General features: G+C 51.0%; 1 protein-coding gene across 2 annotated transcripts in view; it reads right to left on the reverse strand.

Moving 5' to 3' along the window:
* The window catches only part of Arhgef10 (Rho guanine nucleotide exchange factor 10), an 89,784-nt gene that overhangs the window by 42,497 nt on the left and 20,766 nt on the right, over positions 1–26,521 (reverse strand). Inside the window, exons 5-14 of one of the 2 annotated variants that reach the window (XM_032918949.1) lie at positions 24,372–24,435; positions 21,726–21,802; positions 19,953–20,009; positions 16,401–16,564; positions 14,097–14,204; positions 11,656–11,770; positions 8,303–8,409; positions 3,149–3,226; positions 2,764–2,943; positions 518–634 (exon numbers count right to left, since the gene is read on the reverse strand). In XM_032918949.1, the coding sequence (XP_032774840.1) occupies positions 518–634; positions 2,764–2,943; positions 3,149–3,226; positions 8,303–8,409; positions 11,656–11,770; positions 14,097–14,204; positions 16,401–16,564; positions 19,953–20,009; positions 21,726–21,802; positions 24,372–24,435 (1,067 nt within the window). The remainder of the gene's footprint in view (positions 1–517; positions 635–2,763; positions 2,944–3,148; positions 3,227–8,302; positions 8,410–11,655; positions 11,771–14,096; positions 14,205–16,400; positions 16,565–19,952; positions 20,010–21,725; positions 21,803–24,371; positions 24,436–26,521) is intronic. The other variant, XM_032918950.1, reaches the window with a different exon arrangement.

A 26,521-nucleotide genomic window follows, 5' to 3' on the forward strand; every position in this document is an offset into this window, starting at 1 on the left:
ACGGTTCAGTGGGCAATGGCTTCAGCCAGGCTCTCACATCCAGGCCTCCAGGTCCTGCCTGTGGAACGGCAGCCGCCATGGGACCCCCTCAGTCCCATGGGATGGAAGAAGGCAGTAGAGGCTCTCGGCTCTCAGCCTGACCCCAGGAGGCACAAGCTCCACATCCCCAACATGGGCTCCTCCTTTTCAGGCCTCGTCTCCCTGCTCTGTCCCAGGAAAGAGGATCATTTCCAAACCGTAATCTAGCCTGGGCTAGTAGTGGTCTACTGCTATTCCCTGCACTGTGCTGAGATGGGAGGTCCAGGCATCTGTGGGTTTGACTGGATGTCCTTTCTGTCTATATCCATATAAACACACGTTAAGGCAAGCAAACAAAAGTTCCTTCAGAAAGCTACGATCCAGCCTAGAATCCCTAAAGCTCCAGATACCTAGGGACCAGACAGTGCTGACTCACATCACATACCCAAGGCGTGCTATGAGACAGGGTTAAAACCCAAAGCAGGGGGAGCATGCTTACCTTTAAGAACTCAAGGAAGGCAGGCTTTGTGGCACACGTCTTCTTGAGGACAGCCACGGCCGTGCTGAAGTTGTTCACATACTCGCTGTAAGCATCCAGCACCATGGACTTGGAGAACTGGAGCACAGGGATTGGAAAGCTCATGGCTCGGAACACAGCCCTCACAATGCTTTCACAGGACAGACTGCTAGAATGCACAAGTTCTTTCTCCCTCCATCTTCACGGGGCACTTCATGTCTGCCCGGATGGAAATCCCTGGGCTGACTCCAGGGCTCCTGTCCCTGCCCTTTGAGTTTGGGTGGTAAATACTCCTGGCTGCATAGGACAGCAGACAGCCATCACTAAGGTTCCTTGGCAGACATAGCTTCTAAGAGAATCAGGGTCATTACCCAGGGGCCCCAACAGCTTCCCTTGGGGTACAAACTACCTTTGGAAAGACAGGGTACAGTTGACCCCTTGCCCAGGTAGAGAACTGACACCTGACACCTATAAATTAACGTTCCCTATTTTCCATAAATGCCAAGGCTTCAAGATGCAGAACCGGGTAGGACAGGGCTGAGGCTCCTGGCAGCAACTTCCAGAGATCAATGACTTTCTGTTCTTTCACAAAGGCATCTGTGTCATCAAGGACAACCAGGTGGTGACTGACAGGAGCATGCTTGCAGCTAAACTCCTTTTTGTGGAGGGGTGGGGGGAGTGTGTGTACACGTGTGTGCATGCCTTTGCATATGTGTACATGCATGTGCACATGGGTATGTGTATACCCATGTGCACATGTGTGCACGAGTGTGTATGTGTGTTTACGTTTGTATATGTGTGCATGTATGTGCCCATGTGCATGTACATGTGTATGCATGTGCATGTGTGTGTGCATGTGTGTGCACCTGTGCATATGTATACATGTGTGTGTACACATGTGTGCCCATGTGTATGCACATGCACATGTGTGGGTGTGTATACATGTGTATATATGTGTGCATGTGTATGTATATGTGTATGTGTGTGCATGTATGTACCCATGTGCCTGTGTGTGTATATGCACATGTGTGTATGTGTGCCTATGTACTGATACTGTACAATTGGTTTTGTTCACCTCATCAAGTATTTGCATAAACCACAAGGAAAAAGAGCTCGGCAGCATCGTGCTTAGGAGGCTGAGGCAGGATCCCTAGAGTTCAAAGGCACCTGGGATACAAAGCAAGATTCCGTCACAAAAACCAGAGCATTGCCAGGGTGATGACGGGGGTGGAGGGGCCAACCCATAAGCCTGACAAGTCGAGTTCAGTCCCATGTACGCCTGAGCTCAGGTCCCGCACGGTGGAGGAAGACAGCTGACTACGGAGACTTGTCCTGTCCTCCACATGTGTGCTGCTCAGCACACAGAGCAAAAAAAATAAAATGCACTTTAGAAACAAATAAAAACGACCTTCACAAGTCTGATACATTACTAATGCAGCGTCATCTAAGTACGCAAGTACTTCCCCGGCAGACCTTCATGCTTCTAGCCCGTTGCTAGCATGGCATCAAATAACCACAGAGCTAATCTGCTTCATCCGCAGCCTTCTCCATCTAGACTAAAAGGTGAGCAACGCACACCGTGCGTGACCCTGGTGAAGGGCAAAGATAAAACTACTCCAAATCGACGACATGGTTATGCTGTGCCCTTGGCCTCTGGGCAGCTGCTTCCGCTGCCAGGAAATGTCACCTGCATGCTGACCCAGCATCATAGTCCTGTGTCACATACAGGACCAAATCCTATATCCACGTCACAAAACATCCAGGTCAAACACTAAAAGTCTGAGGGAAACATCCAGGTGTTTTCCACCCCATGTCTTACATGGTCACCAGGGATACAGAATATTGCTTAGAGAGAGTATGTACGACATCAGGAAGGAGCTCAGAGATGCTACCACTAAACAGGCATGGCTCTCGCTCAGCACAAAAGCATGAGTCGGTTAAATGATGGTCCAACCAAAACATGATACAACATGTACACTTAAGCCTTTCTGGACTTGTCTTCTGTCCTGAACCTCTGCATGGTCTCCCTTGACCTCCCCCACCCCCGAGAAAGGGGCCCCTGCTCCTTCCCTGAGGTATGAACTGGGTCAGGACACCCAAGCATCAGCATGCACCCTTAAGGGCTGTGGGTTTCTGGGAAGCGATACCACCCTGAAAGGGGCACATGGCTCTGTGTTCAGAACCCACGGCACTTCCGGTGGGGTGGGGAATGGGGTCTGCTGGATTACCGAGGCCACGAAAACGTCTCCGATTGTTTCCACGGCATCCCACTCAGACACCCGGCTAGCCAGTGCGATCTGGAACATGGAATGACACTGCAGGATCTCTTTGATGCGGTAAAATACCATCCTGAGCTTCCGGTCGCTCAGGAGCCGGGGCTCCATCTCGGACAGTGGCTTCTCATATTGCTGTACCAGAAACAAGCGTGAAAGGCTCGGTCAAAACGAGATCTACATGACGTCCACCGTCAGCATACAGTCACATTTACTCTCTTGAGAGGGTTTCTCAGACCTGTAGGTTTTGGATCATAAATGCCTACAAAACATACACAACTAACTTATGTACGATGGGTAAGAAAAGGTTTATGACGTATGCTACACTGTGCTTACGTACCTCCAAAATCCGCCGGAGAGCATCTACGTAGTTCTTCTCGCTCTCAACAATGGAGCCCAGAATGTATCTTCTCACAACCTGTTGGAAATTTGAAGGTAAGATGGTAGAAAACTGTTTCAGAATACACACAGGTAAACTTTATTTCTATGTTAAGGCTTGCTGATTAAAAATAAAAGGCATCTTTAGCCAGATGTGGTGGTGTTTGTCAGCACTGGAAAGGAAGAGGCAAGTAGATCTCCGTGAGTTTAAGAACAACCTCATTTATATAGAGTTTCCTGACAGTCAGGTCTACAAACGAGGCCATGTCTCAAAAAAAAAAAAAAAAAAAAAAAAAAGGTATTGAATAGAATTAAGAATTAAAGGAAACCCCTGAGGAAATGTTTTAAGTGATGTGTTACTAATTAAACACACCTCTCTGTTGATATAAGCTGTCACCTTTTAAACCCCAAATTATAAACTATACAGGCTGGAGAGATGGCTCAGAGGTTAAAACCACTGGCTGCTCTGCTCTCCAGAGGTCCTGCGTTCAATTCCCAGAAACCACATGGTGGCTGACAACCATCTATAATGAGATCTGGTGCGCTCTTCTGGCCTGCACTTGTACATGCAGGCAAACCACTGCATGCATAATAAATGAATAAATCTTTAAAAATAAACATAGAAGGTGTATCTACAGCAGAGCAAACAAAATTGTAGCAAGAGAAACAAGCTCACTTGCTTCTGCAACATCCATGCTCTGGATTAGCTAATCAGGTTTCATGTTTCAATTCTTAAAGACGTGATGTTTCATATGTAAATTGAAGGAAAAGAAGCTTAAGTCTCAAGCAAATAACACCACTGGCGACTGCAACCAGAGAGCCGCTGTTCTACAGTTAGAGCGGAGCACAATGTCTGTGGAAGGCGGAAGAACAGGCTGTGTTCTGCTGAGACCTCCCTAGGCAGTGGGTTAAATCTGTCTCATCACTGAGAGGGGTGAAAGCATACATGTGAGACTGCATTGGACACACAGCAGGTCCTTATATTTTCATTGTTAATGTGTTAGCATATGGTTGCAACATGTCTGCGAGATGCCAGAAACACCATTTGTCACCGCCATTACCTCCCATATACTCCTACCAAATATCAACTGCCAAGACAGGGAACATATGCATAATACCACAGTAGAGGTGCCCTTAAACCAAAACTCACAAACACACACATGTTCAACACATGCGCTTCTACATACGTCATCATCACACACGGTGTGGACACGTGTATACACATCGCATACACACAGGCTCACACCAGAACTCTCTAGACAAACGGACATTATCTGCGAATGCAACAGTGCCACCTAGTGGGCTGAGACGTCATTTCCATGCAGAAGAGTCCTGTGGTTCAGATTTTGACCATGATTCATGAGACACTAACAAGACGTTGCTCTCTTAGGAAAAGGACTACTTATTCAACCCACGGAACTAAGTCTGCAATAAACCTTTCTAGGAGGATGGATACACACACACACACACAAAAGTAGGGGTGTGTGTGTGTGTGTGTGTGTGTGTGTGTGTGTGTGTGTGTAAGAGAGAGGCTGTCAACTCAGTCAACTTTGATTGTTTTTTGAGACCAGCTCCTTTGCTGGTCTGTGGCTTACCAGTTTGGTAGTCTTGCTGGCCAGCGAGCCATAGCTGGTCTACCTGGCCCGCCTCCCCCCTGCACTTTTACAGATTCAGGGAGCCAAACTTCAGTCCTCGTCCACGTGCAGCAAGCACCTGACACTGGGCATCAGCAGGCTGAGGCAGGAGGACTGACTGAGTTTCGGCTACCTAGGGAGTTCCTGGCAATGCTACAAATCAAGAACTTGTGTCACAAGATAGAGATGCAGCGGGGAGTAGAAATACTCTGAGCGGCCACAAAGCCATTTCCACTCCCTTGGCTCGGTTCTTCGCTATTGAGCACACCCCTGCTGGTAGATTCAGGCAACTGTTCCTGCCGAAATTCAGAAGCCCAGACCCTGCCCCGGGGAGTAACATTACCCACGGGTTAACCTAAGGATTCACACAAATATAATTAAGACCAGAGATTGGGAAAAGGTGGTCAGCATACAAAACGCACTCCCCCATCAATATTCCCTTGCCTCTGTGGGAGACATCAGCCTTTCTAGGCTGTCAGAACTGATGCATCAAATGGCGTGTTCAGGGAGGAGTGGCGTGAGAGCATCCAGTGACACAACGGCATCCTAAGAACGACAGATCCACAGTTGCTGCGATCAAGTTCACACAAGGGCATTCGAGACTCAGAGGTGTTTTTTAAATTTGTTTTTTGTTTGCTCATTTTTGTTTTGCTTTGTTTTGTTTTGATGGCAGGAATAAACCAGGGGAGTCAGGATTGTCATCAAGGCGACAGGTCTGCTGGGAAGTCAGACTACAGTTGAGTATTAAGCATGGAGCCTGAAGAGGTTCCAGACCACTCTGTGGCCATTCTCGTCCACGTATGAGGGGCTGTGGGGTCACTGATGAGAGTCCATGCCCTTGGGATGCAAAGAACTTTCAATAGTTTGCATCAATCGAAAATATAAATATGGGTTGTCCTCCCCCAAACAGGGCATGAGAAGAATATTCAACACACGGTCCTTCTGGTTACTTAAACTACCTTCTTTCCATTTTAGATCAACACCCCTGGTTTAACCCTTAAAGGCATACTCTCAGGAGAACTCAGCTGCCAGGAGGAAAAACAAGACGTGAGCCACGACGTAGGAAAGCAAGCCGAACAGTGGACGCAGAACTTCAGGAGCTCGGCTCCGGGTCTGACACAGCACTAACCCTCCTGTGCCAAGCCTTCACGGTCGCGTGGGAAGTGAGGCCTCGGAGGCTGCTGTACGAGCTCCACGCCACGTGGAAGGGGAACTGGGGTTAAACTCCAACACCGTGGCCAAGCTAATCCTAGTGTGGACGTAAGGATGGGGGTCAGGCCTACGGTCTTGACGCAGAGAGGTCTCTGCTTAACAGTCACCTGTGTGACCCACAGGGCACCTCCACCTCCATCCCCTGTCCTGCTCACCACGAGCACCCGAGGAGGCTGCTGGGATTGTGGAGATGCTGGCACTTCTTCTTTAGAATCCCGAGTGGGCTGGCCAGATGGCTCAGCGGGTCAGAGGACTGGCTGGGCAGCCCTGAAGACACGAGTTCTGTCTGCAGAGCCCAAGGTGAGAAGAGAGAACTGACTCCTGCCTTCTAACCCCACACAAGCCATGGCACTGCACACATACACACACGTGCATGTGTGTACACACAAATAACATGCAAATAAGTGAATAAACGAAACCAGAATCTCCTCAGTGGCTGTCCCCAAGATCCCTGTCTCTGCTCCTGGCCATTTCTTCCTTGCGCACTATCAGCATCTCCTCACACGCATCACACAACGTGTGTGAGTGCCCATGTGTTTGTATGCGGGTATGCATACATATGTGTATGTGTGAGTATGTGGATGTGTGTATACGTGTGAGTGTGTATGTAAGAGTGTAGGTGTGTGTGTGAGTTAATGTGCGTTTATGTGTGTGTATATGTTTATGTGTGTATATGTTTATATGTGTGTGTATGTGTGAGTGTGCATGTGAATGTGTATGTGTGTGTGTGTGTGTGTGTGCGTGTGAGTGTATGTGTATGTATATGTGTGACCCTGCTCATGGACCACATCACTCCCTGTCACTTTTTCCTTGGTTCCATTTTAATTCTAAGAGAGGCTAAGGTCAGGGGCCTGACCAATTATTAACTCCTGGATACAGTCTTTATTAACCTTTCCAACTCTAACCATGCAACTTAGCATTTTATGCCATTTTCCTTGTACGTGCCTGAGGCCACATCTATTCACCTACACATGATCTCTGCGTCCCTATCATAGGCCATCCACCTTTCCAAGGGTTCACTGTTAGCTTGTTATCAGTCTTCATTGATGTGTCTATCAAATATTCCACCCACTCACCCATCTGTCCATCTGTCCATCCACTGACCCACACCGCATCCAACCGCTCACCAATCCAGCTGCTCACACGTCCACTCACACAATTCCCCTCTGCTGTCTGTCTGGAAAAGGCTCAACTCCCACCCAAAGAGTCTTCACTCCCTCAAAGTTTCACAAACCAAACTATGGTTTGTTTCTTGGGTTTTCTCTTCCTTTTAACAGTAAAGTCAAATTGACTTTTCCCATGTGTATGTACTGCCTGATGGTAAGAAATGAATTATGCACAGATAATTTCATTAGTTATTAAAAGTCTATCATTTGGGGGCAGGAGAGATAGCTCAGTGGTTATGACCCCTGGCTGCTTTTGCAGAAGACCCAAGTTCAGTTCCCAGTCCCTACATGGTGGCTCACAGCTGTAACTCCAGTTCTAGGAGATCTGATGCCATGCTCTGACTGCCTTGGGCACCAGGTACACACATATGGTGCACTTACACACATGTAGGTGAACCAGGCATACACATGAACTTACAAACATGTAGGTGAACCAGGCATACACATGGTGCACTTACATACATGTAAGTGAACCAGGCAAACATATGGTACACTTACATACATGTAGGTGAACCAGGCACACACATTGAACTTACATATATGTAGGTGAACCAGGCACACACATGTTGAACTTACATATATGTAGGTGAACCAGGCACATACATGGTACACTCACATACATGTAGGCAAAACACTCACATACATAAAATAAATAGTAAGTCTTTAAAAAGAAAGTATACCATTTTCATCTCAATTTCAGGCATCTACGTATACATCTTTTACACACATCTTCTTTGACGGTTTTATTTTATTGAGATAGGGTCTTGCTATGCAGCCCAAGCTGGCCTCAGACTGGTAGCATTCCTCCCGCCTCAACTTGCCGTGCTGGAATTACGGGTACAGACCACTGTGTCTTACTGTCACTCTACAGAAATATCATATCGGATAGAACAAATAATGTGGGACGTGTGACAAAGAAGTGAAGATCCATGGCACTTCTCACACCGACACATAGAGATGATAGTCGTGGTATTTGAGGGTCCTTGGGGGCCAGAGCTAAGACCTGACCTTCTCACTGCCATGTTAGGAGCGAACTGTGGAAGCCCCAGTCTACCGTGACGGCGGCAGGTCCTCCACGTGAGTGGCAGGGAGTGACTCACTCACCTGCTGCTGAGACAGGCCCTCGGGCATTGGAGTGAGGACGGCCTCCGGGTGCTTGCAGTCAACATCAATGAACAAATTCTGCTCTTCTTCAAAATAATACCTGTGATCTGAGAGAGAGAGAGAGAGAGAGAGAGAGAGAGAGAGAGAGAGAGAGAAAGAGAACCAAAATGCATGGGTTTCACATTAAAATTCTGTATTTATGGCACTGTAGCACAGTAACTTAGCTACCCTTTTAAAATAAAATAAAGCTTTCGTGCGAGCATTTCAACGCCAATGCTTACTTTCCATCTGGCTATTACTAAATTGAAAATTTATCAGACCCAATAGAAATGCTTCCACAAGGGAAAGAAGAAATGCCAGTGTTTGAGATTTTTGAAGTTCAACTACAGTCAGAGATATCGGGTAGCCAAGAGGAAGAGCAGAAACAGATAATTTAGTTTCTAAACATTACGTAGCACCACACAGAAACAGAAAAGCAGCAGGGTGGGACCTGCTTATTAACTTCCTGTCTTTCCCCAGAATCTGGCTTTAAAGGAAGGCTGGGAGCAGACCTCAAGGCGAGTGCGCGTCCACCATGCTCCAGGCCCTGAGCTCCGTTCCCAGCACAAGGAAGAGAACTAAACCAAAACTGAATCCAGAATGTGCTCTGCGTCTGGAAGCAGTGGGCACAGGAGCGGCTAGGAGAGAGAAACCCGGGGACTGACAGGAGGCTGGGAACCTGCGCCTGTGATGTTATTACAGAACCTTCTGGGTACCTCAGCGACATCAGGGACTAAGAACTCTGGCTCAGACCAAGCTGCCAATTTGGCAACCTGGGAAGTGGAGACAGGAGGCCTGTTTAGGGACACACCTTTGAGCCTCTGCTCCTCTTTCCTACCCACACTAAGACCGTTATCCCATCCCGAGCCAGAGCTGTGCCGTCCTCTCACAGCTGCCCTCTCTGTCACAGCCTCCCTCTCTCTCACAGCTGCCCTCTCTCTCACAGCTGCCCCCTCTCTCTCACAGCTGCCCTCTCTGTCACAGCTGCCCTCTCTGTCACAGCTGCCCTCTCTCTCACAGCTGCCCCCTCTCTCACAGCTGCCCTCTCTCTCACAGCTGCCCCCCTCTCTCACAGCTGCCCTCTCTCACAGCTGCCCTCTCTGTCACAGCTGCCCTCTCTCACAGCTGCACAGCTGCCCTCTCTCACACAGCTGCCCTCTCTCACAGCTGCCCTCTCTCACACAGCTGCCCTCTCTGTCACAGCTGCCCCCTCTCTCACAGCTGCCCTCTCTCTCACAGCTGCCCCCTCTCACAGCTGCCCTCTCTCACACAGCTGCCCTCTCTCTCACAGCTGCCCCCTCTCTCACAGCTGCCCTCTCTGTCACAGCTGCCCTCTCTCACAGCTGCCCTCTCTCACAGCTACCCTCTCTGTCACAGCTGCCCTCTCTCACAGCTGCCCTCTCTCACAGCTGCCCTCTCTCTCACAGCTGCCCTCTCTGTCACAGCTGCCCTCTCTGTCACAGCTGCCCTCTCTGTCACAGCCTCCCTCTCTCTCACAGCTGCCCTCTCTCTCACAGCTGCCCTCTCTCTCACATCTGCCCTCTCTCTCACAGCTGCCCTCTCTCACAGCTGCCCCCTCTCACAGCTGTCCTCTCTCACAGCTGCCCTCTCTCCCACAGCTGCCCTCTCTCTCCCACAGCTGCCCCTCTCTCACAGCTGCCCTCTCTCTCATAGCTGCCCTCTCTCTCACAGCTGCCCTCTCTCACACAGCTGCCCTCTCTCTCACAGCCGCCCTCTCTCACAGCTCCCCTCTCTCACACAGCCCCCCTCTCTCACAGCTGCCCCTCTCTCACAGCTGCCCTCTCTCTCACAGCTGCCCTCTCTCTCACAGCTGCCCCCTCTCTCACAGCTGCCCTCTCTCTCACAGCTGCCCTCTCTCACAGCCCCCTCTCTCTCCCAGCTGCCCTCTCTCTCACAGCTGCCCCCTCTCACAGCTGCCCCCTCTCCCACAGCTGCCCCCTCTCCCACAGCTGCCCTCTCTCACAGTCATCCTCTCTCTCACAGCTGCCCCCTCTCTCACAGCTGCCCCCTCTCTCACAGCTGCCCTCTCTCACAGTCATCCTCTCTCTCACAGCTGCCCTCTCTCACAGCTGCTCTCTCTCTCTCTCTCTCTCTCACTCTCTCTCTCTCTCTCTCTCTCTCTCTCTCTCTCACACACACACACACACACACACACACACACACACACACACAGCCTCCCTCTCTCTCACAGCTGCCCTAATCCACCCCTGGAGGCCTTGCCAGTCTTTGTTCCGGGCTGGGATCTCGGTTCCCAGGAGCCGTGGTCCCTGACTCGCCTCTGACCCAAAGATCTCGTGCTTTCATCTCGGTGTCAGCACGCAATGTCACACAGGCGACAATGTTCAGGGAGATTTAGGAAACCTCGAGCGTTGTGACTCCACTGAGCCTTCCCTCACCAGCAAGGACTTTGTAGCCCCTGGGTAGATAGCTCCCTCCTGACATGAACGCTGGTCCATGCAGAATGGCAAAGCCGGGAGAACCAATCTGGTATCAGTGTCGTGGCCTGGTCTGATTTGGGATGGGTGGCATAAGAATCCACAGATGGGGGCCCCAGCACCTGAGGGCTACAGGGAAGGGCCACAGTGGAACAGTCGGGGGCACTAACTATCCTCTGGTACAGTGGTTCTCAATCTGAGGGTCACGACCCCGCTGGGGGACTCCTACGACCCTTCCACAGTGGTCACCAAAGACCATCAGAAAACACGGATATTTACAATTCATAACAGAAGCAAAATAATAGTTGTAAAGTGGCATCAAAAATAATCTTTTGGGCTGGAGAGATGGCTCAGCGGTTAAGAGCACCCGACTACTCTTCCAGAGGTCCTGAGTTCAATTCCCAGCAACCACATGGTGGCTCACAACCATCTGTAAAGAGATCCGATGCCCTCTTCTGGTGTGTGTGAAGACAGAAACAGTGTACTTATATAATAAATGAATAAATCTTTAAAAAAAAAATAAACTTTTGGTTGGAGGTCACCACGAAATGAGGAAGTGTATTAGAGCTTTGGGAAGGCTGAGGGCCACAGCTCTCGGGAGGAGGCAGCTGGAGAGTCGGCTAATTACGACAACTCCCTTAATTCTCTGATTTTGTCGTGTGCAGCTCTTCGTGCATTTTGCTAGCGAGTCTCCATGCTCGGTGGCTGGGGGGGGGGGGCTTTAAGAGCAAACCACCCTTCATTTAGGAGGGGTGGGCCCAGGTCAGCGGGGGGCGGGGCGGGGGAGAGGAGGATGCAGGAACTTTCCATGCTGCCTCCTCACGGAGTCGGTGCTACATGCAAAGATTGGCTCCAGACCTTGATAGACCAAGGACTTGGTCCTGATGAAGGAGCGGCCTCTCTTCACGGCGGCCTTGGTCTTCTCCAAACCATCTCTGGTGCCCTCCTTGGCTGCCTTCATAAGCCTCTGCATCTGTAAAAACAGAAGCAAGCGAGTCAGGCGCTGTGATCGCCCCCACAACGCTACCTGATGTCACTTTAAAAGAATACTGTCAAGTAGTCTGGGTCTAAACATTACCTGGAATGAGCTTTTCGATTTGGGGGAGGCATCTTGGTTATATTCAGTGTATATGTGTTTGTGGTTTTGATTTTTTTTTCTTTCTTTGTAATTTGTTGTTGTCATTGTTGTTAAAGACAAGCCCTTCCTTGACAGGGTTCAAAAACCTTCCTGCTACATCAAATCTTTTTTTTTTTTTCCTCAACCTCTTTCAAACAGAAGGAGCTCTGAAGAGTGGCAGATAGTCGTGTGCCCAATCCAAGGACAGGAGAGTTAGCTGGATGCTCAGGGCTCCCAACAAGCTTCTGGATGGTCTCCATGGCGGGCCGTTTCTGCCATGGTGCTAGGTACAGCTACACCCAGCTGTTCAGAAGGGCGAGACAGAGTCAGGGACAGACAACGGGCTGAGGCCGGCCCAGGGAGTAGGAAAGCAGCCAATCCCTCTGTAGGGACATAAATCAGAAAGACAGCCCGTGCAGGTTGAGTTCACTGGCCCTGGTTTCCTCCAGCCAGAGCTGGGATGTAACAGACAAACAGAAGCCACAGGCGTCCAGGAGCGGCTTGGCACAGCCGGCAATCTCATTTCTTACTTTTTAAACAGCTGGGACTGAAGGTGTTGGCCTCGGACACTGGATGTCCTTTCAGAGAAAGCCCAAGAGGCCGGTGAACACACAAGCCAGCATCCTTCACAACAGCCTTTCGGCAAGCCCACTTCAACCCTCAGCGGGCTGCCATGACAACAAAGCCCGCAGCTCAAGCCCTCTGCTACCTGCTGTGGCCCACTTCGCCCAGGAGACAAGGGTGCTGACTGGCTGTCTTTGGAAGAGTCTACACTGAAGGCCCTTACGTCCCAGTGCAGACATCACTTTCTTCTCGATGACCATTCAACACAGCTATAATTAACCCCTGGCCTACGCTTCCAACCCGGCACCCCAACTCAGATTTCCACCCCTTTTCTAACCATACTTTGCTGTGACGGATCTTTAGAGGGACTCTTGCCCCCTATCCTAACTCCTGCGCCCTCAGCTCCGCACATGGCCTTAACCTACTGGGATGTGAACGGCTCTTGAAGCTCGCTACAGTTTCTGTTCCAGGTCCTGTTCCTCTCGACCCAACCATGGGCAACGGTACCCCAGCCCCTCTTGGCCACATCAGAATAGTCAGAGGACTGCAGAGTGGGGCAGGAGGGGCCCTCTAGACCCCAAAGCTCACCTCCACGTTAGGCAGAGAAGACTACGTTCCAGGAGCTAGTTAAGGAGGTTCACCCGAAGCTCGACCTGCACGCCGGGCGTTTGCTGTTCATGCTCCTAGCGCTTGCTCTCATCTTTGGACCTGTCAATCACAGCTATCCGCACATTCCTAAGCTGGACCGAGCTGACTGTGCGGCATGCTACCCCACCAAGCAGAGAGCCCACAGCTCCCAGGAGAACCCCAGAGCTAGCAAACTGTCTCCCGGATCTGCGTCTGTCTTCACCGTCCTGTGGGGAACCAACCAGACGCCGGCCAAACAGTGGCGTGACTCATGGGAGGGCAGCTCTTCAGAAAGCCTAGTGTGTATTGCTGGAGAGTCTAGCTTTAGTGAAACCCCATCTAACGTGGATAAATCTCACACTACCAATGGACGGAGAGTCGGCGAAAGTTACTTGACAGTACCCTTTTAAAACACATCTCAGAGGACTAAGATATGCAAACCCAGTAGTTCTCAAACGTTTGGCCTAGGAGCCCCTTGAGCCCCACGGTCACTTTCACTAGTGGTTTTGAGCAGGAAATGGAGCCCAGGGCCTTGGGCTTGCCAGGCATTTGCTTCACTCGGCTCCTAAAGACCACTGAACGCCCTGACAGCTTTCGTTTATGTCATTAATCTATCGGTGACAATTTCAAATCTTACATTGATACTTACTTAGAAGATAATCAATCTATTGCGTTTTGCATTAAATAACAGTTATAGGAAATGATTCTACTTTCCAAAACAAAAATCGGTATTTATTTTGCATGTGTGGGGATCTCCCAGACACTGCTGACTCCACAGTCCATCTGTTGTGACGTCACGACACATCGCAAGCGCCTACCAATGTTCTCCCTTCGCTCGCTTGCGAGAGAACAAGTTCAGAGGTCATTAACGACGGCCCTGGAAATGCTCGCCTGGCCCGGGAGCCCTGGGCCAGGTTTTGAGAACCACCGTTCTGGCTGAGCTGCACAGGGCGTCTGCCTTGTGCAGGGGGTCAAGGAGGAGCCACGCTACCTTCCACTCCTGCCTCTGCTGCGCCTCCATGGCTCCCACAGTACTGGCCACCAAACCTCTCATCTTTTCCTCACAGTGCGCCTTAAAGCGGGTTAGGTCATGAGAGAGCTGCAGCACAAAGAGATACGCTTTTCAGAACGGGCTCTGTGGGTCCCCAGAGGCTATCCTGCATGAAGGACGTGACACCGTCTGGCTGGAGGCCACCACCAGCTCTGCTGACCCGAGGTAAGACAGACACACAGGTGAGTAAGGCGTCCAGGAAGGACGTGTCCTCCTTCCACCGGCAGGCTGCACGCGCCCCCGTGGAAGAGCAAAGCCAGTGAACGCACAGAAAGCCTATGTAAGATCACTCAGTTACATCTCCGGGAGACAAGAGCTGGCACGTGCAAAATGCACTCAAGGCTCTTCTGGGTCTGCATCCGAGGGGAGGAACCTGGCATTCAGGACTGTGCTGGAGTGCAGTTGCTCCGGGGAAGACAGTCTTTGTGCTAAATGGCGTCCTGACTGACGGTTGGCTGGAGTGTGCTGAACCGACCTCCCTACAGTCATCACCCAAAACACACAGCAGGCTGTTCTCCCCTGGGGGTAGTGTCTCCTGTTAGCCAGGACGAGGACACTTGAAATAACGTCTAACAGAAAGCTGAGACTACTTAGCAACTCAAGTCGTAAGAACGTGATGCATTAGTCTAGAAAGCCTATTCTCCATGTGCTTCTGTGCCCCACAGGCCTACAGCACGAGGACCCCTATCCACAGCCCCATCCTCCAAGCAGGAGGTGTGGGCGCTGCACCTCCTTACTGCTCCACACTCAGAATCTCTAGCGCTTTTCCTAGTAACAAAAGGCTGCTGAGCCACCTGCCATCCTCGCCGGCATTTCTGGAGGCTTGACAGTAACCGGGTCCACCTTGAGGGCAAACAGAGCAGTCTTATGAGCACTGCCGGCCTGGGTGCCATCTGCCCAAGTCAATCAAGAAAACGGGCCTCACGTGTTTGCACCCTGGATGCTCCCCGCGCTGGGCTACTCTTTGAGGACCTCGTTTTAGGTCAGGGGTATCTAATACAGCATCACGCAAACAAATATTGCCTCATTATAAGCTCCCCTGGCAACAACTGCAGGTCCACTCCTGGACAGATCCTGCTGTCCCCCTGACCATAAAAGAAGACCTGTGTTCCTGGAGAAAGCCTGAGTGAAAGCCCATCATGATATTGTCCCCAGGTCTGAAATAAGTCAGAGAAAATGACAGTTCTCTGGTGACAACTTCCAGAGATACCGCAACACAGAAAATTAGTCTCAGCCTCAGCCTCAGGCTGATGGAGTCACTGGGGGAAGGCAAGCAGATGAGGGAGGTTTTGGTTAATGGTTACAAAGGCAGAACCACGGCTTAGATGAGGACCTCACGTGGGCTCACACAGGAAGTGCTCAGACACCGCCGTGACTGTACCCAGTCAGTCAACTGTAAGAAGTGCCACCAAACAGGAGTTACACGCAGTACCTTAGATCCTTCTACACCTGGCCAAAGGGGACCCCAGCAACAAGATTATGTGACCCTGCCAGCCACAGCCCCACATGCACCTCAAGCTGTTGTCAGGGCCAGGAGTGCCGCCCTCAATGAACATTCACTCTGAGGGCTGAGTTCCCCCCGGACTGTGATCTCAGATGTCTTAGGCCCCAAACTAAACGTTCTCTCTCTCTCTCTCTAGGGAACGGTGACCCAGGAGGCTGCAGTCTTGCTGCTCACCGCGTTCCCTGGCCCTTGGTTTGCATCTGGCTCGCAATGCAAGGCAGTCAGTCAGTCACTGGCAGAGCAAGGCAGAGCAAGGCAGAGCTGGGCCTGCTCCGTCTAAAGGGCCCGGCCAGCTCACTCTGTGCAGAAGGACTGCGACTGCTAGACTGCATTAAGTTGCTGATGTTTTTTTTTCCCTCTCTAACTTTGCCTTTGTGGGAAGGTGGGGAAGGTGGTCTTTCTCTGTGGCCCCCGCTGTCCTGATACCACACCGCAGGCGGGCAGTGAACTCCTGACAGCCGTTGTGATTCGACCTCCCAAGTGCTGGGATTGCACTTGTGCCAACATGCGTGGCTTTTACCACCTTCCTCGATTTTGGATGGTGAGCCTGCTTCGTACTGCAGAAGTGGCTTTAGGAGGGTGTGACAGCCGGATCCTTCTGTGCTTACAGATAGGAGGCTACTTCGCTGGTACCCCACGCTCTCCAAAACCCCGGAAGTGTGTGACTCCAAACACGTTTCCCAGACGTGTTCCCAGGGAAGCAGCAGGACGCTCGTCCACCACACAGACCAAGCACATACTTGCTTTTTATGGTTGCTGCGTAGGAAGGACCTGGGAATCCCGTTCTTGCCCTCCGAGTCGCTTGGCTCCTCGTAGCTTTCGAACTCGCTGGAGCTCCACCCGTACTCCAGGGAGCTGTTTCCACCCTCGCCTCCGTTCTCCACGTCATCGTAAATCATTTCATCTGGGTGCACAGATCAAGGTGACAGCAAATTAAGTCTGAGTCACCAGACGGGGGGCTGCCCCGACCCTGTTCAGGAACAACACGGACGCTGCTATGGGCTCTGGCTTCCCCGGACAGACCCTCCTCCATGTGGGCAGTGATTAGAATCTGAAAATGTCCTGCATGCGATGTTGGCACGTCAGAGCACCGCTAGGCATCCTGGGGACCCAGCACGACTACAGCAAATAAAGTGAAAATACACTAAACCGTATGTGAGCTGTTAGGAACTTCCCACAAAGGGAGACCTTAGTATATGGAGTATGCAAAGATTAGAGGCACAGCAGAGAAGCAGGTAGAAAGGTGACCCAGAGGTGACACTTGATGGATGGGGGAACCTAAGGATTCTAAGTAGCTCTCTAAGTAGTGAATAATTCTGTAAGCTGGGACACAAGGGAGGCCTACTTCTCCTACATCCTCCCCTGGAGGCTGAGCTGCCTGGGTACCACAGTGGGGCAGGGCCTCTGCATCCTGAATGACCTGGGTACCACAGTGGGGCAGGGCCTCTGCATCCTGAATGACCTGGGTACCACAGTGGGGCAGGGCCTCTGCATCCTGAATGACCTGGGTACCACAGCGGGGCAGGGCCTCTGCATCCTGAATGACCTGGGTACCACAGCGGGGCAGGGCCTCTGCATCCTGAATGACCTGGGTACCACAGTGGGGCAGGGCCTCTGCACCTGAGGGAGGCACCTGACTTAGGACCAGGTGATTCTTACAAGAGAATTTTACACACAGATGCTGCAGTTTCTGCCACTGAATCACCCCTTCCTTCCCCCTTCCTTCTCCGCTTCTCTCTCGATAATGTTACCAGGGTCCGTGTCTGCCACTTGTCAGAGACCAGCCTTTGGTTTTCCAGGCTCTCCTTCTTGTTCTGGTTTCTGTTTTCTACCTTTCCCTGGTCCAGGCATCCTCTCGGCCACCCTCTGATATTGCCCCCTTAGGTGCTTGACTGACCTCACCGCTTTCCAGTAAGTTTTGGACGCAGGCCACTGTCTCAACAACAGTAATGTTGTAAATCTGCCCTGTTTTTAAGATTAGTAAAGTCGAACTATGATGTGATTTGCAGTCCGATTTCATCTTTGACAGAGTTTTAAAGATAACAGAACAACTATTTTTGTAAAGTGGTTTTAAATGTCTAAATAGTTGTCATTCGTTCATACGTTCGTTCACTCATTGTCAAGCTTGGGATTGAACCCAGGACCTTGCACATGCTTGAGTGGCACTCTCCCACCACACTGTACAGTCCCAGGCTTTTATCTTTATTTTTATTGGGTCCCACTAGTTATCCGTCTTGCCTTGATCTCATGCTGCCGGTCAGGCAGGACTTGAATTCATTCTGTGGCTCAGGCCGACCTTGAACTTCAGTTCTCCTGCCTCGGCCTCCAGAGTGGCTAGGATGACAGCTGGACAGCAGCGGACCCGATAACCCATATCATTTTAATGCTTTTCAAAATTATGTTCATAATATTTTTATCGATTTGACTGGACCTCATAGCGGTTTAATGTTAGCTCGACACAGTTATAGTCATTTGGGGAGAGGGAACCTCAACTGAGAAAATGCTACGGACCAGAGTGGCTTGTGGGGACCTTGCGGGACATTTTCTTGACTGATGATTGGTGTGGCAGGGCCCATGTCACTGTGGGTGGTGCCGCCCCGGGCTTGTGGTCGTGGGTGCTCTAAGGAAGCAGACTGAGCATGCAGAGAAGGTCAGCGGGCGGCTCCCCTGCACGTAGTCGACTTCAGTTCTCGCCTGTAGGTTCCCTCCCTGCCCTTCCCCAAGGATGGAGTGTGACCCCACGGTTTTAAGCTGACATAAACCCTTTCCTCTCCAAGTTGCTCTGGGTCATGGTGGTTTTTTTTTTTTAACACAGCAGTAGAAACCCTAAATAAGACAGGATGTTCCTCAAATAACTTTTGCATGCTACTTTTGGGGGCCATTTGTTAATACGTGCATTGAAGTATGGTCCATAATTTTACAGGATTACACATACGTGGAACCCGGCTTGGGAACCATACATATCCTCACAGCTGTCCTTAAGTCAGCCACGCCGGTGTGCTACAGCCATTGATTCTGTAGCCAGCAGCCATCAACACTGGTGAGGGCTTTGTGAAACTCTTCCTCCAGTTGCTTGAGGAACTTGTCTCCGGCCGTATCTCAGATATAACTCCCCATGTGCACCCGGAGCCTCTGCCGAGGGGCCACCATGTACCTCTAAGAGTGCCATGGAGCAGGACACCTAATGGGCATCAGTTATAGTGCAGCAGCTAATGGCTTACTGGGCAGACTGGCTACGTTTATTTGAGTTACCATCGCGCTTCTTTCCCACACGTTCGCTTCCTGGTTGTCGATGCGCTCACACATCCCTCCTATTGCACTCCGTGACCAGTGTTGCTGTTCAATCTCTACAGGCAGTGGGGCCAAGTTTGTATTGACTCAGTGTTAATACAGACAGTGCTGAGACCCACTCTGCAATCTTCCCTTATGCTACCCGTCATTTTCCTCTTAATTTATAATCCCTTACTTTCAACCAGGTTGGTTTTGCTCACTGGTTTAGAAGTTAAACTGTGTACTTCTATGATGGCCAGTGGGCCTTAGCCAAACAAGCCCACAAATGACAAGGAAACAACAGGGAAAGCAACCAAGGTCTGCCTGAAATGGCCCGGCTCCCCAGTACATTCACAGCTCTGGGGGTCAGCCCACCTGCAAACCGACCAGCACGGTCAGCTGCTGGGACTGACTGATGCCCCGTGGCTCGCCACAGGCCTCCCAGCTGCTGTGCTCACTGCTCTCCTGCTTCCTTCTGCTTCTGTATCCTTTCCCTGGGGTATAATTCTGTTTCTCCAGTCTGTGAGGACAAACCCAGGCTTCTGACCACCGCGGCATGCTACAAAGATGGTGCTTGTCCGGACATGGGAGCTGTAAGAGCCGCCTCCCTCTCCCGACTACCCGGGGGCCTGGCACCTTTCTCCCGCTGCTCTCACTCCTTTTGCTGCTTTGAGGCTGTTGCGGGGATCTGGTGTTCCATTTATGTCTGCCAAGTTCTAGCTCAGTGTTCAATGAACCCTGCTCTAGGTTGTGTCTCTATAGTCTGACGATTTATATTTTCCCTTAGAGCTAAAGGCCTTCCCCTGACTCTCTGTATATCCCCGTTTATATCACTTCGTAGGTGCGCGCTGGGCATCTTCCCTGTGCTGTGAGCAAGCACTCAATCACACCGTACGAAACAAGCACCAAGAGCACGAGGCCAGAATGCATGGATGCTGGACGCAGGGGACCACCCACACACTAGCTACTCTTGCACCCAGAACGAGAACTGCTAAACTAGACTAGTATGGACAGGATCAAACCTGGTTCAGAGTCTGAGTTTTCCCTTGGAACGTCATCGTAAATTGCTTCCTCTGGATCTGCAAAATAAGGGAAGATGTGTTAAAAAAAAAAAAGTGGCTAGAACTTGGGCGTATAAGGTGAATGTCAGAAGGACAGCCTCCCCATGTTATAAATATCTGGAAGGTTCAAGCAGAGAGGTGACCGGCTCGACAAGAAGAGGCGCTGAGTGAGAGCTTCAGCTCTAAACAGAAGATGTGAAACCTGACCTATGGAAGGGAGTTCCCCCTGGTTTCAGGGCCATTTTTTCTACAGCTGTGTTTCCTTTCATGCTTCTTTGAAACATGTTTAATCCTGTGGGATCCAGATGTTGTCCTGACACACTAGAATGCAAAGGTGGGACACAAGTCTTAGGAATAAAGACTCCATTGGTGCCAGGTGGCATGGGGACCTACTGAGCTGCACTGATGGGCTGTGAGCGGGGTTTACACCCTGGAGGTGGGAAGCCACCCTTGCCAGTCATGTCTTGATTGCATGGGGGCAGTTTTCCTCCTGCGTTATGGGGACCTGAGCATTCTGTGAGTAAGTTTTCTTAAAAAGTGGGGGATTGGGGCAGGGGGTTATATAAAAATGTCACATACCATGCAAGATGGTCACACGGGCCCACCAACAACACTGAGACTCATCTGAATATGTGAAGCGTTTACATGCCTCGTGTGGACATAGGCTTCAGAATAAAAAGCCTTCTGAAGTTAATTTTTAAAAGTATTTGTGTTGCCCTTTCTGTGGAAGGACACCCAACCACGATCTTTTACCATACTCAAAAACGTGGGAGACAGACTATAGAGCTCAGTTACCCAGCACCATGGGGACCAAGTCTGCACTCCTGAGTTGCGGTGGCAGCTGGCACACCACTAACACCTGAGCGACTGCGGCCAGAAGATTCCTCCTCCCAAGACAGGGCGAGGTAGTGCACACCCTAGGGTTGCTCTGAGCAGTAAATTATTTGGAGAGAGAGGTAGGGAGAGAGGGAGAGGGAGAGTGGGGGGGGGAGCAGAGGAAGGGGGAGACAGAAACCGACAGACGAGAGAGACAGAGACAGAGACAGAGACAAAGAAGACGCCTGGGCACTGTACACTGGAAATAAGACTGTTAGTACATAACAAAATGCTGATGGATTCTTGTGAAGGTTCTGAGTCCTGAACAGCTACCACAGTCGCCCTAGAACCTGTTGGTCACAGTTAAAGCAAAGCCAAATTTTCCAGAAGAGACTTGAGCCGAGAGGCGGCTGAAGTGGTTTGACTTTGCCAACCATGTGAAGAGCGACACGGAAATAAGGAGCTACTGGGTAATAAAAAGGATAATCTTTACTTCCTTACAAATAAGAAAACAAGGGGCTGTCTAAAAACATATCAGTTTTTAAACAACTGTGGATCCCCGGACCTGCACGCCCCCTCCCCAGCATTGCCCCCGAAGAACGGCTGACCACAGGCGGCGGGCAGGTCACAGCATTAGCTCCCCATCATACATTGAAGCCAGCCTGTACCAGGAAGAAATGGTGGGGGGTGGGGGGGAGCAAATGCTCAGTGCAGAGCTGTGACTGACTCAATGCAAAGCAAAAGGCCGCTTTGGAGTCCCAGGGAAACTTCTATATGTCCGTCACTGTTAGTATGTAAGTAAACAGAAACATTGTATAGTTTCAAGTTTCCAGGAAAGGAAACCCACTGCCATCCTCTGGCAGGACCTGTGGGTGCTTAGGGGCAGGGGACCCAGGCCCCTGGGCCGGTGGCACTTACTTTCCATCCAGGCTGTGTTGGCAGGGTCGGCTGCCCATCGGGCCAGGGCACTGCCTTCTTGGCTGCCTTGATCACCGCTGGAAGTAAAGACATCACTGAGTCGAGAGGGAGGAACACGCCAGTCCTGGGGGCTGAGTGACCTATAGCGCCCATGCGTGCTCACACACTACTGTGTCTGCCGTAGATCTCCCCAGACACAACTGCACGAGTCCCAAGTTCGAGTTTACAAACTCAAAGTCTATGAGTCGCCACACGTACAGCAGCGCCGGAAGTGTCACCCTCTCTGCGAAGCCCGAATGTCACACATCATGCCTCCTGGCTGCACTGGGCCTAAGTCTTCTCTTCCCCTAGCATAGGTTGGCAGGAGGAAGGTACACGGGCCACGGGGCTACCCGCACCCACACAGTGACAGTCACAGCCAGACAGGGACTGGGACTCTGTCTTACACAATGCGAATGACTGTGGCACTTTCCACCGAGAATGGCAAGAAGGGATTCACTGGACAAAACGTGAATTGTCACTGTGAGGTTTCAACACACCGACGGGCCCCAGGACACCCGCTCCCTGCTGATGCCTCAGTCACAAAGACAACTCAGGGCAGTGCAGAAGTAGAGGGAAGGAAGAGTGCAGAAATAGGGAGACCGCGGCAGCGACAAAGCCAACCCAGGCAAAGAGAGGAACAGAGTCCAGTCACTGGGGAAGGAACCCAGCCTGTCAGGGTAAGGTCATACGGCCGAGGCCACTGCCTGCACCGCCCCTTGGTCGTTAGAAGTTCTAAGGAGAAGTGTTGGTGAGGGCCTTCACTGTCACCCCTTCTCTGGGAAGACACCCCACAGAGGCTGACACCAGACAGCACCGGACCCTTTAGGAACTGCTATTTCCTACTGAGGCCATACCCCGTGGCCATGTCGAGTGGAAGAGTCACCCCATGTCCCTAACAGATGCCAGCCTCACCATGCTTCCCAGAAAGGGCAGGCAATTTAAAACTTAGTAACTGCTAATTCCGTAAGGCTCCATTGAGCACATTCCAACATTTCTTGTGTCAGGGTTAACTATGGGAGAACTAGAGTGGCAGAAAGGGAGACCGTGAAGGAGAGACATATTAGATGTGTGTGGATGTGTGCATAGGGCAGAGTAGGGACTGGTCCTGTGCTTAGTGATTGATGGTGAAGGGGACCGCAGACGGGAAAGGGCATGTCCACAGGGCACAGTCAGGCAATAATCCGATGCTTGGCAGGCTGCTGGGGATGAGGCATGGTATAGCAGACACCCATAGATGTGCACAGAGGGCAGACATGGTCCATTGCTGACCTGAGGGGTGGGACTACATAGGACAAGGAGGGCTCTTTCGCTTTTTGAAGTTTCCCATTGCATCTGAGTATTTTGTTGTTGGTGTGGTAGTTATGGTGTTGGTATGTGTATGCATGTACACATGTGTGTCTGTATATACATGTATATTGTGAGTGGAGGCCACAAACTGACATGTGCACATGTGTGTCTTTGTGTACATGCATGTCTTTGTGTACATGCATGTTGTGAGCAGAGGCCACACACTAACATGTGCACATGTGTGTCTGTGTATACATGTATATTGTGAGTGGAGGCCACACACTGACGTGTGCACATTTGTGCCTGGGTGTACATGCATATTGTGAGTGGAGGCCACACACTGACATGTGCACATGTGTGTCTGCGTCTACATGTATGTTGTGAGTGGAGGCCACATACTGACATGTGCACATGTGTGTGTGCATGCATGTTGTAAGTGAGGCCACACACTAACATGTGCACATGTGTGTCTGTGTGTACATGTATGTTGTGAATGGAGGCCACACACTGACATTGGGTGTCTTTCCATTACAGAATGCCTTACCTGGAGCCTACTGATTCGGCTAAACTGGCTGACCAGCCAGCCCCAAGGAATTCCCCTGTCTCTGCCTCCCCAGTGCTGAGGTTACAGGTTTACGCCCTGCGCCCAGTTTTTATGTGGGTAATGAGGGTTGGATTCCTGTGTGGCGAGCACTTTATTGACTAAAGCCATCACCCCAGCCGTGATTTAAGTTTTGGGAAGCAAGGTCTCACTCTGCAGCCTAGTCTAGTCTAGAACTCCTGACCCTTCTGTCTCCATCCTGTCCGTGGGACCGACTGCTAACTTCTAAACATGCATAGAACTATGGTTTCTGAAAACATGGCCTTTGTGGGTCTGCTTTGACCCAAATTCTCCATTCCCACTCGATGGAAAGTCCTTGCATGTGCTTATTTCTCCCCAGAAATTCCAGTGACTTCTAGAATCTTAAGTTTGGGGTAGGGGTTGGGGGCGCTTTATTCTTTAAGGACTAAAGAGAAGGCACAGAGTGTCAGGACCGGCTACCGCCATGCTGGCGAGACATGGGTCAGGGCCGGCCACCACCATGCTGGTAAGACATGGCCTGATGAGTGGAAATGCATAGCTCTGGTCACCATCGCACGGCTAACACGGACACTTGGAGGCTGTGGCACACAGAGGGCCTAAACGTGGGTAGGACCCAAGGCGATAGCACCCTGAGGGTCAAGATAGTGTCTTCCTGCAGCTGGGACTCCAGAGGGGGTGAGCCCCGCACTGCAGGAGACGGCATCGACCAGGGGAGCCAGGATCAGCAGAGATACCTGTGTGGAAGGTCCTCAGAGCTCAGGGAATTGCACTGCCCGTCTGCCGCAACTTCTGCTGCTACTGTGAAAAGAAAAGATCGACAGTGTTTCACTGTTGACTTCTAATCCTTAAATTACCTCACACTGCTTTCTCACCAACATGGGAACTGATCAGCTCTTAGATAAACTGTATTCATAATAGGATTGTTACACGGTGTGAGATCTCATGTCTGTGACACAGACTCAATGCAAACGCATGTTGTGTCCGATTGGAGGGGAGGAAGTGCAGGGCTTCAGTCTTGTGGATACTGTGTCCCCTTTGGGGCTCATGTCCTGAAGTCGTGGTCCCCAGATCCAATCACTGAGGGAGACTGAACCATAAGGGCTTTGACACCAATGGGATCACAACTGGACCGTGATGAAGACTTCTAGAGGTGCAGCCTGGTCTGAGTAAGCAGGCCACGGCGGGTAGGGGAGACTTGTGTCCTTGGGGACCACCTTCTCAAGGCTTGTCTCTAACTGCTTCCTAACTGCTACGGAAGGAATGGCTTTGTTCTGTTTATGGTGTCCACCACCACATGATGTTCTGCCTCATAGCAGTGCAGCCATTGGGTGAACCCTCAGGAGCCATGAACCGAAGAAAATCTTTCTTCTCTTTAAATCACTCAGTCCCAACCTTGGCTCACACATACACACACTGTGCTCTCATAGAAAGGGCAGCCCCACAGGGTCTGCATAGTGTGTGAGGATGGACAAGACCTGCAGCCCATCAGTGAGCAGGCTGAGAGGAATGCAAACAGAGCCAGCTCAGAGGAGATGGACAGGCTCACAGGAGATGGGGACATCGTATGGCACACCTGTATGCATACAGCCTGCCCAGCATCCAGTGGGCTGCATCCCTGCTCAGCGTCAGAGGGCAACCCCTGGGGGTAGCTGACTGGATGACCTCTGGCAAAGGCTGGATTCCTGGGCCGGCAATGCTGTCCATAAAGAGCCCGCGGAAAAAGGGCTTGTTTTATGGGTGAGCGGTAAGTAATGGCTCCTAACACTTTCCAATCACACAAAAGCTATTGCCCAGGAGGCTGAACCTAGTGCAGACAACATGGAGACCCCAACCAGGACAGTGCTGTCCTGGCCACATGAATGCCAAACAGTACATACAGCTGCCAGGTGTGAAACCTGGTTGGTAGCGCACTGAGCCCTGGCTACCCAAGCTTTCTGGGCCACGGCTATGGTGAGGGAGCAGCAGAACACTCACAGGCCTCCTGACCTAGATGGGGTAGATGCTTTCCCACGCCCACCAATCAGAAGGCTGCTCTCTGCAAGTCTTAGCTTCCGGGAAGGAAGGTGAAAAGTGGGCCCTCCGAGACATCAGGCAGGACATGGAGAGGGGCGAGTGAGCATGTGCAGGAAGTGGGGCTCCTGAGTTCTCTGGCCGGTAGAAGGCCAACAGTGAGCAGAGCTCTTCTGGAGGACATGCTGTCCCGGGGTGTCCAGGCCTGAGCTCCAGCTGGGCTGGCCAGGGTCTCGGAACCCAGTCCCTCACGGGGGTCTGTCTGCTGAGTGCTTCCCTCCCCCAGCTCCTACTTTTCTATCTCTTTCCAGGGTACACCACCAAGCAGTCTTCTTACACTCGGGGAGGCTGGGAGAAGGCGGAGTTCCGATTCAGAGTTACGCGAAGAATTCAGCAAGGGTTCTCCGCTTTACAGTTAATAAGCGAGAAAACACTCTTTAAAGGAAACTCGATTTTGAATCCTGGAGACCATACAAGGTTCTAAAGGTAACTGTTTCCTGCAGAAATCAATCCTATAAGCACTGAGACTTGAAAAAAATGAGGGACTTTGCAGTCAGAGCAAACGTGTTCACATGCCAGGCATGTGAGGCAGCTGAGGCAGGGGGATCTTGAGTTCTTGACTGTCTGGGCTGTGGAGTGAGTTCAAGGACAACCTGGGCAGTTTGGTAAGACCTGGTCTCAGAATAAGGAGTCAAAAGGGCTATGGATGTGGTTCACTGGCAGAGTAATTGCCTAGCATGCACAAGGCTCTAGTACTGAGTACTGAGTACTGCACAGTACCCTAGCACTGAGAGGGGAAAATCTATCATTTTAAAGTGATGACGAATTGAAAACACTGAAAGTACTTTATTGGAAAATAATTTGACATGATTTA

Source organism: Rattus rattus, chromosome 13 (genome assembly GCF_011064425.1).
Source record: "Rattus rattus isolate New Zealand chromosome 13, Rrattus_CSIRO_v1, whole genome shotgun sequence".
Lineage (NCBI taxonomy): Eukaryota > Metazoa > Chordata > Mammalia > Rodentia > Muridae > Rattus > Rattus rattus.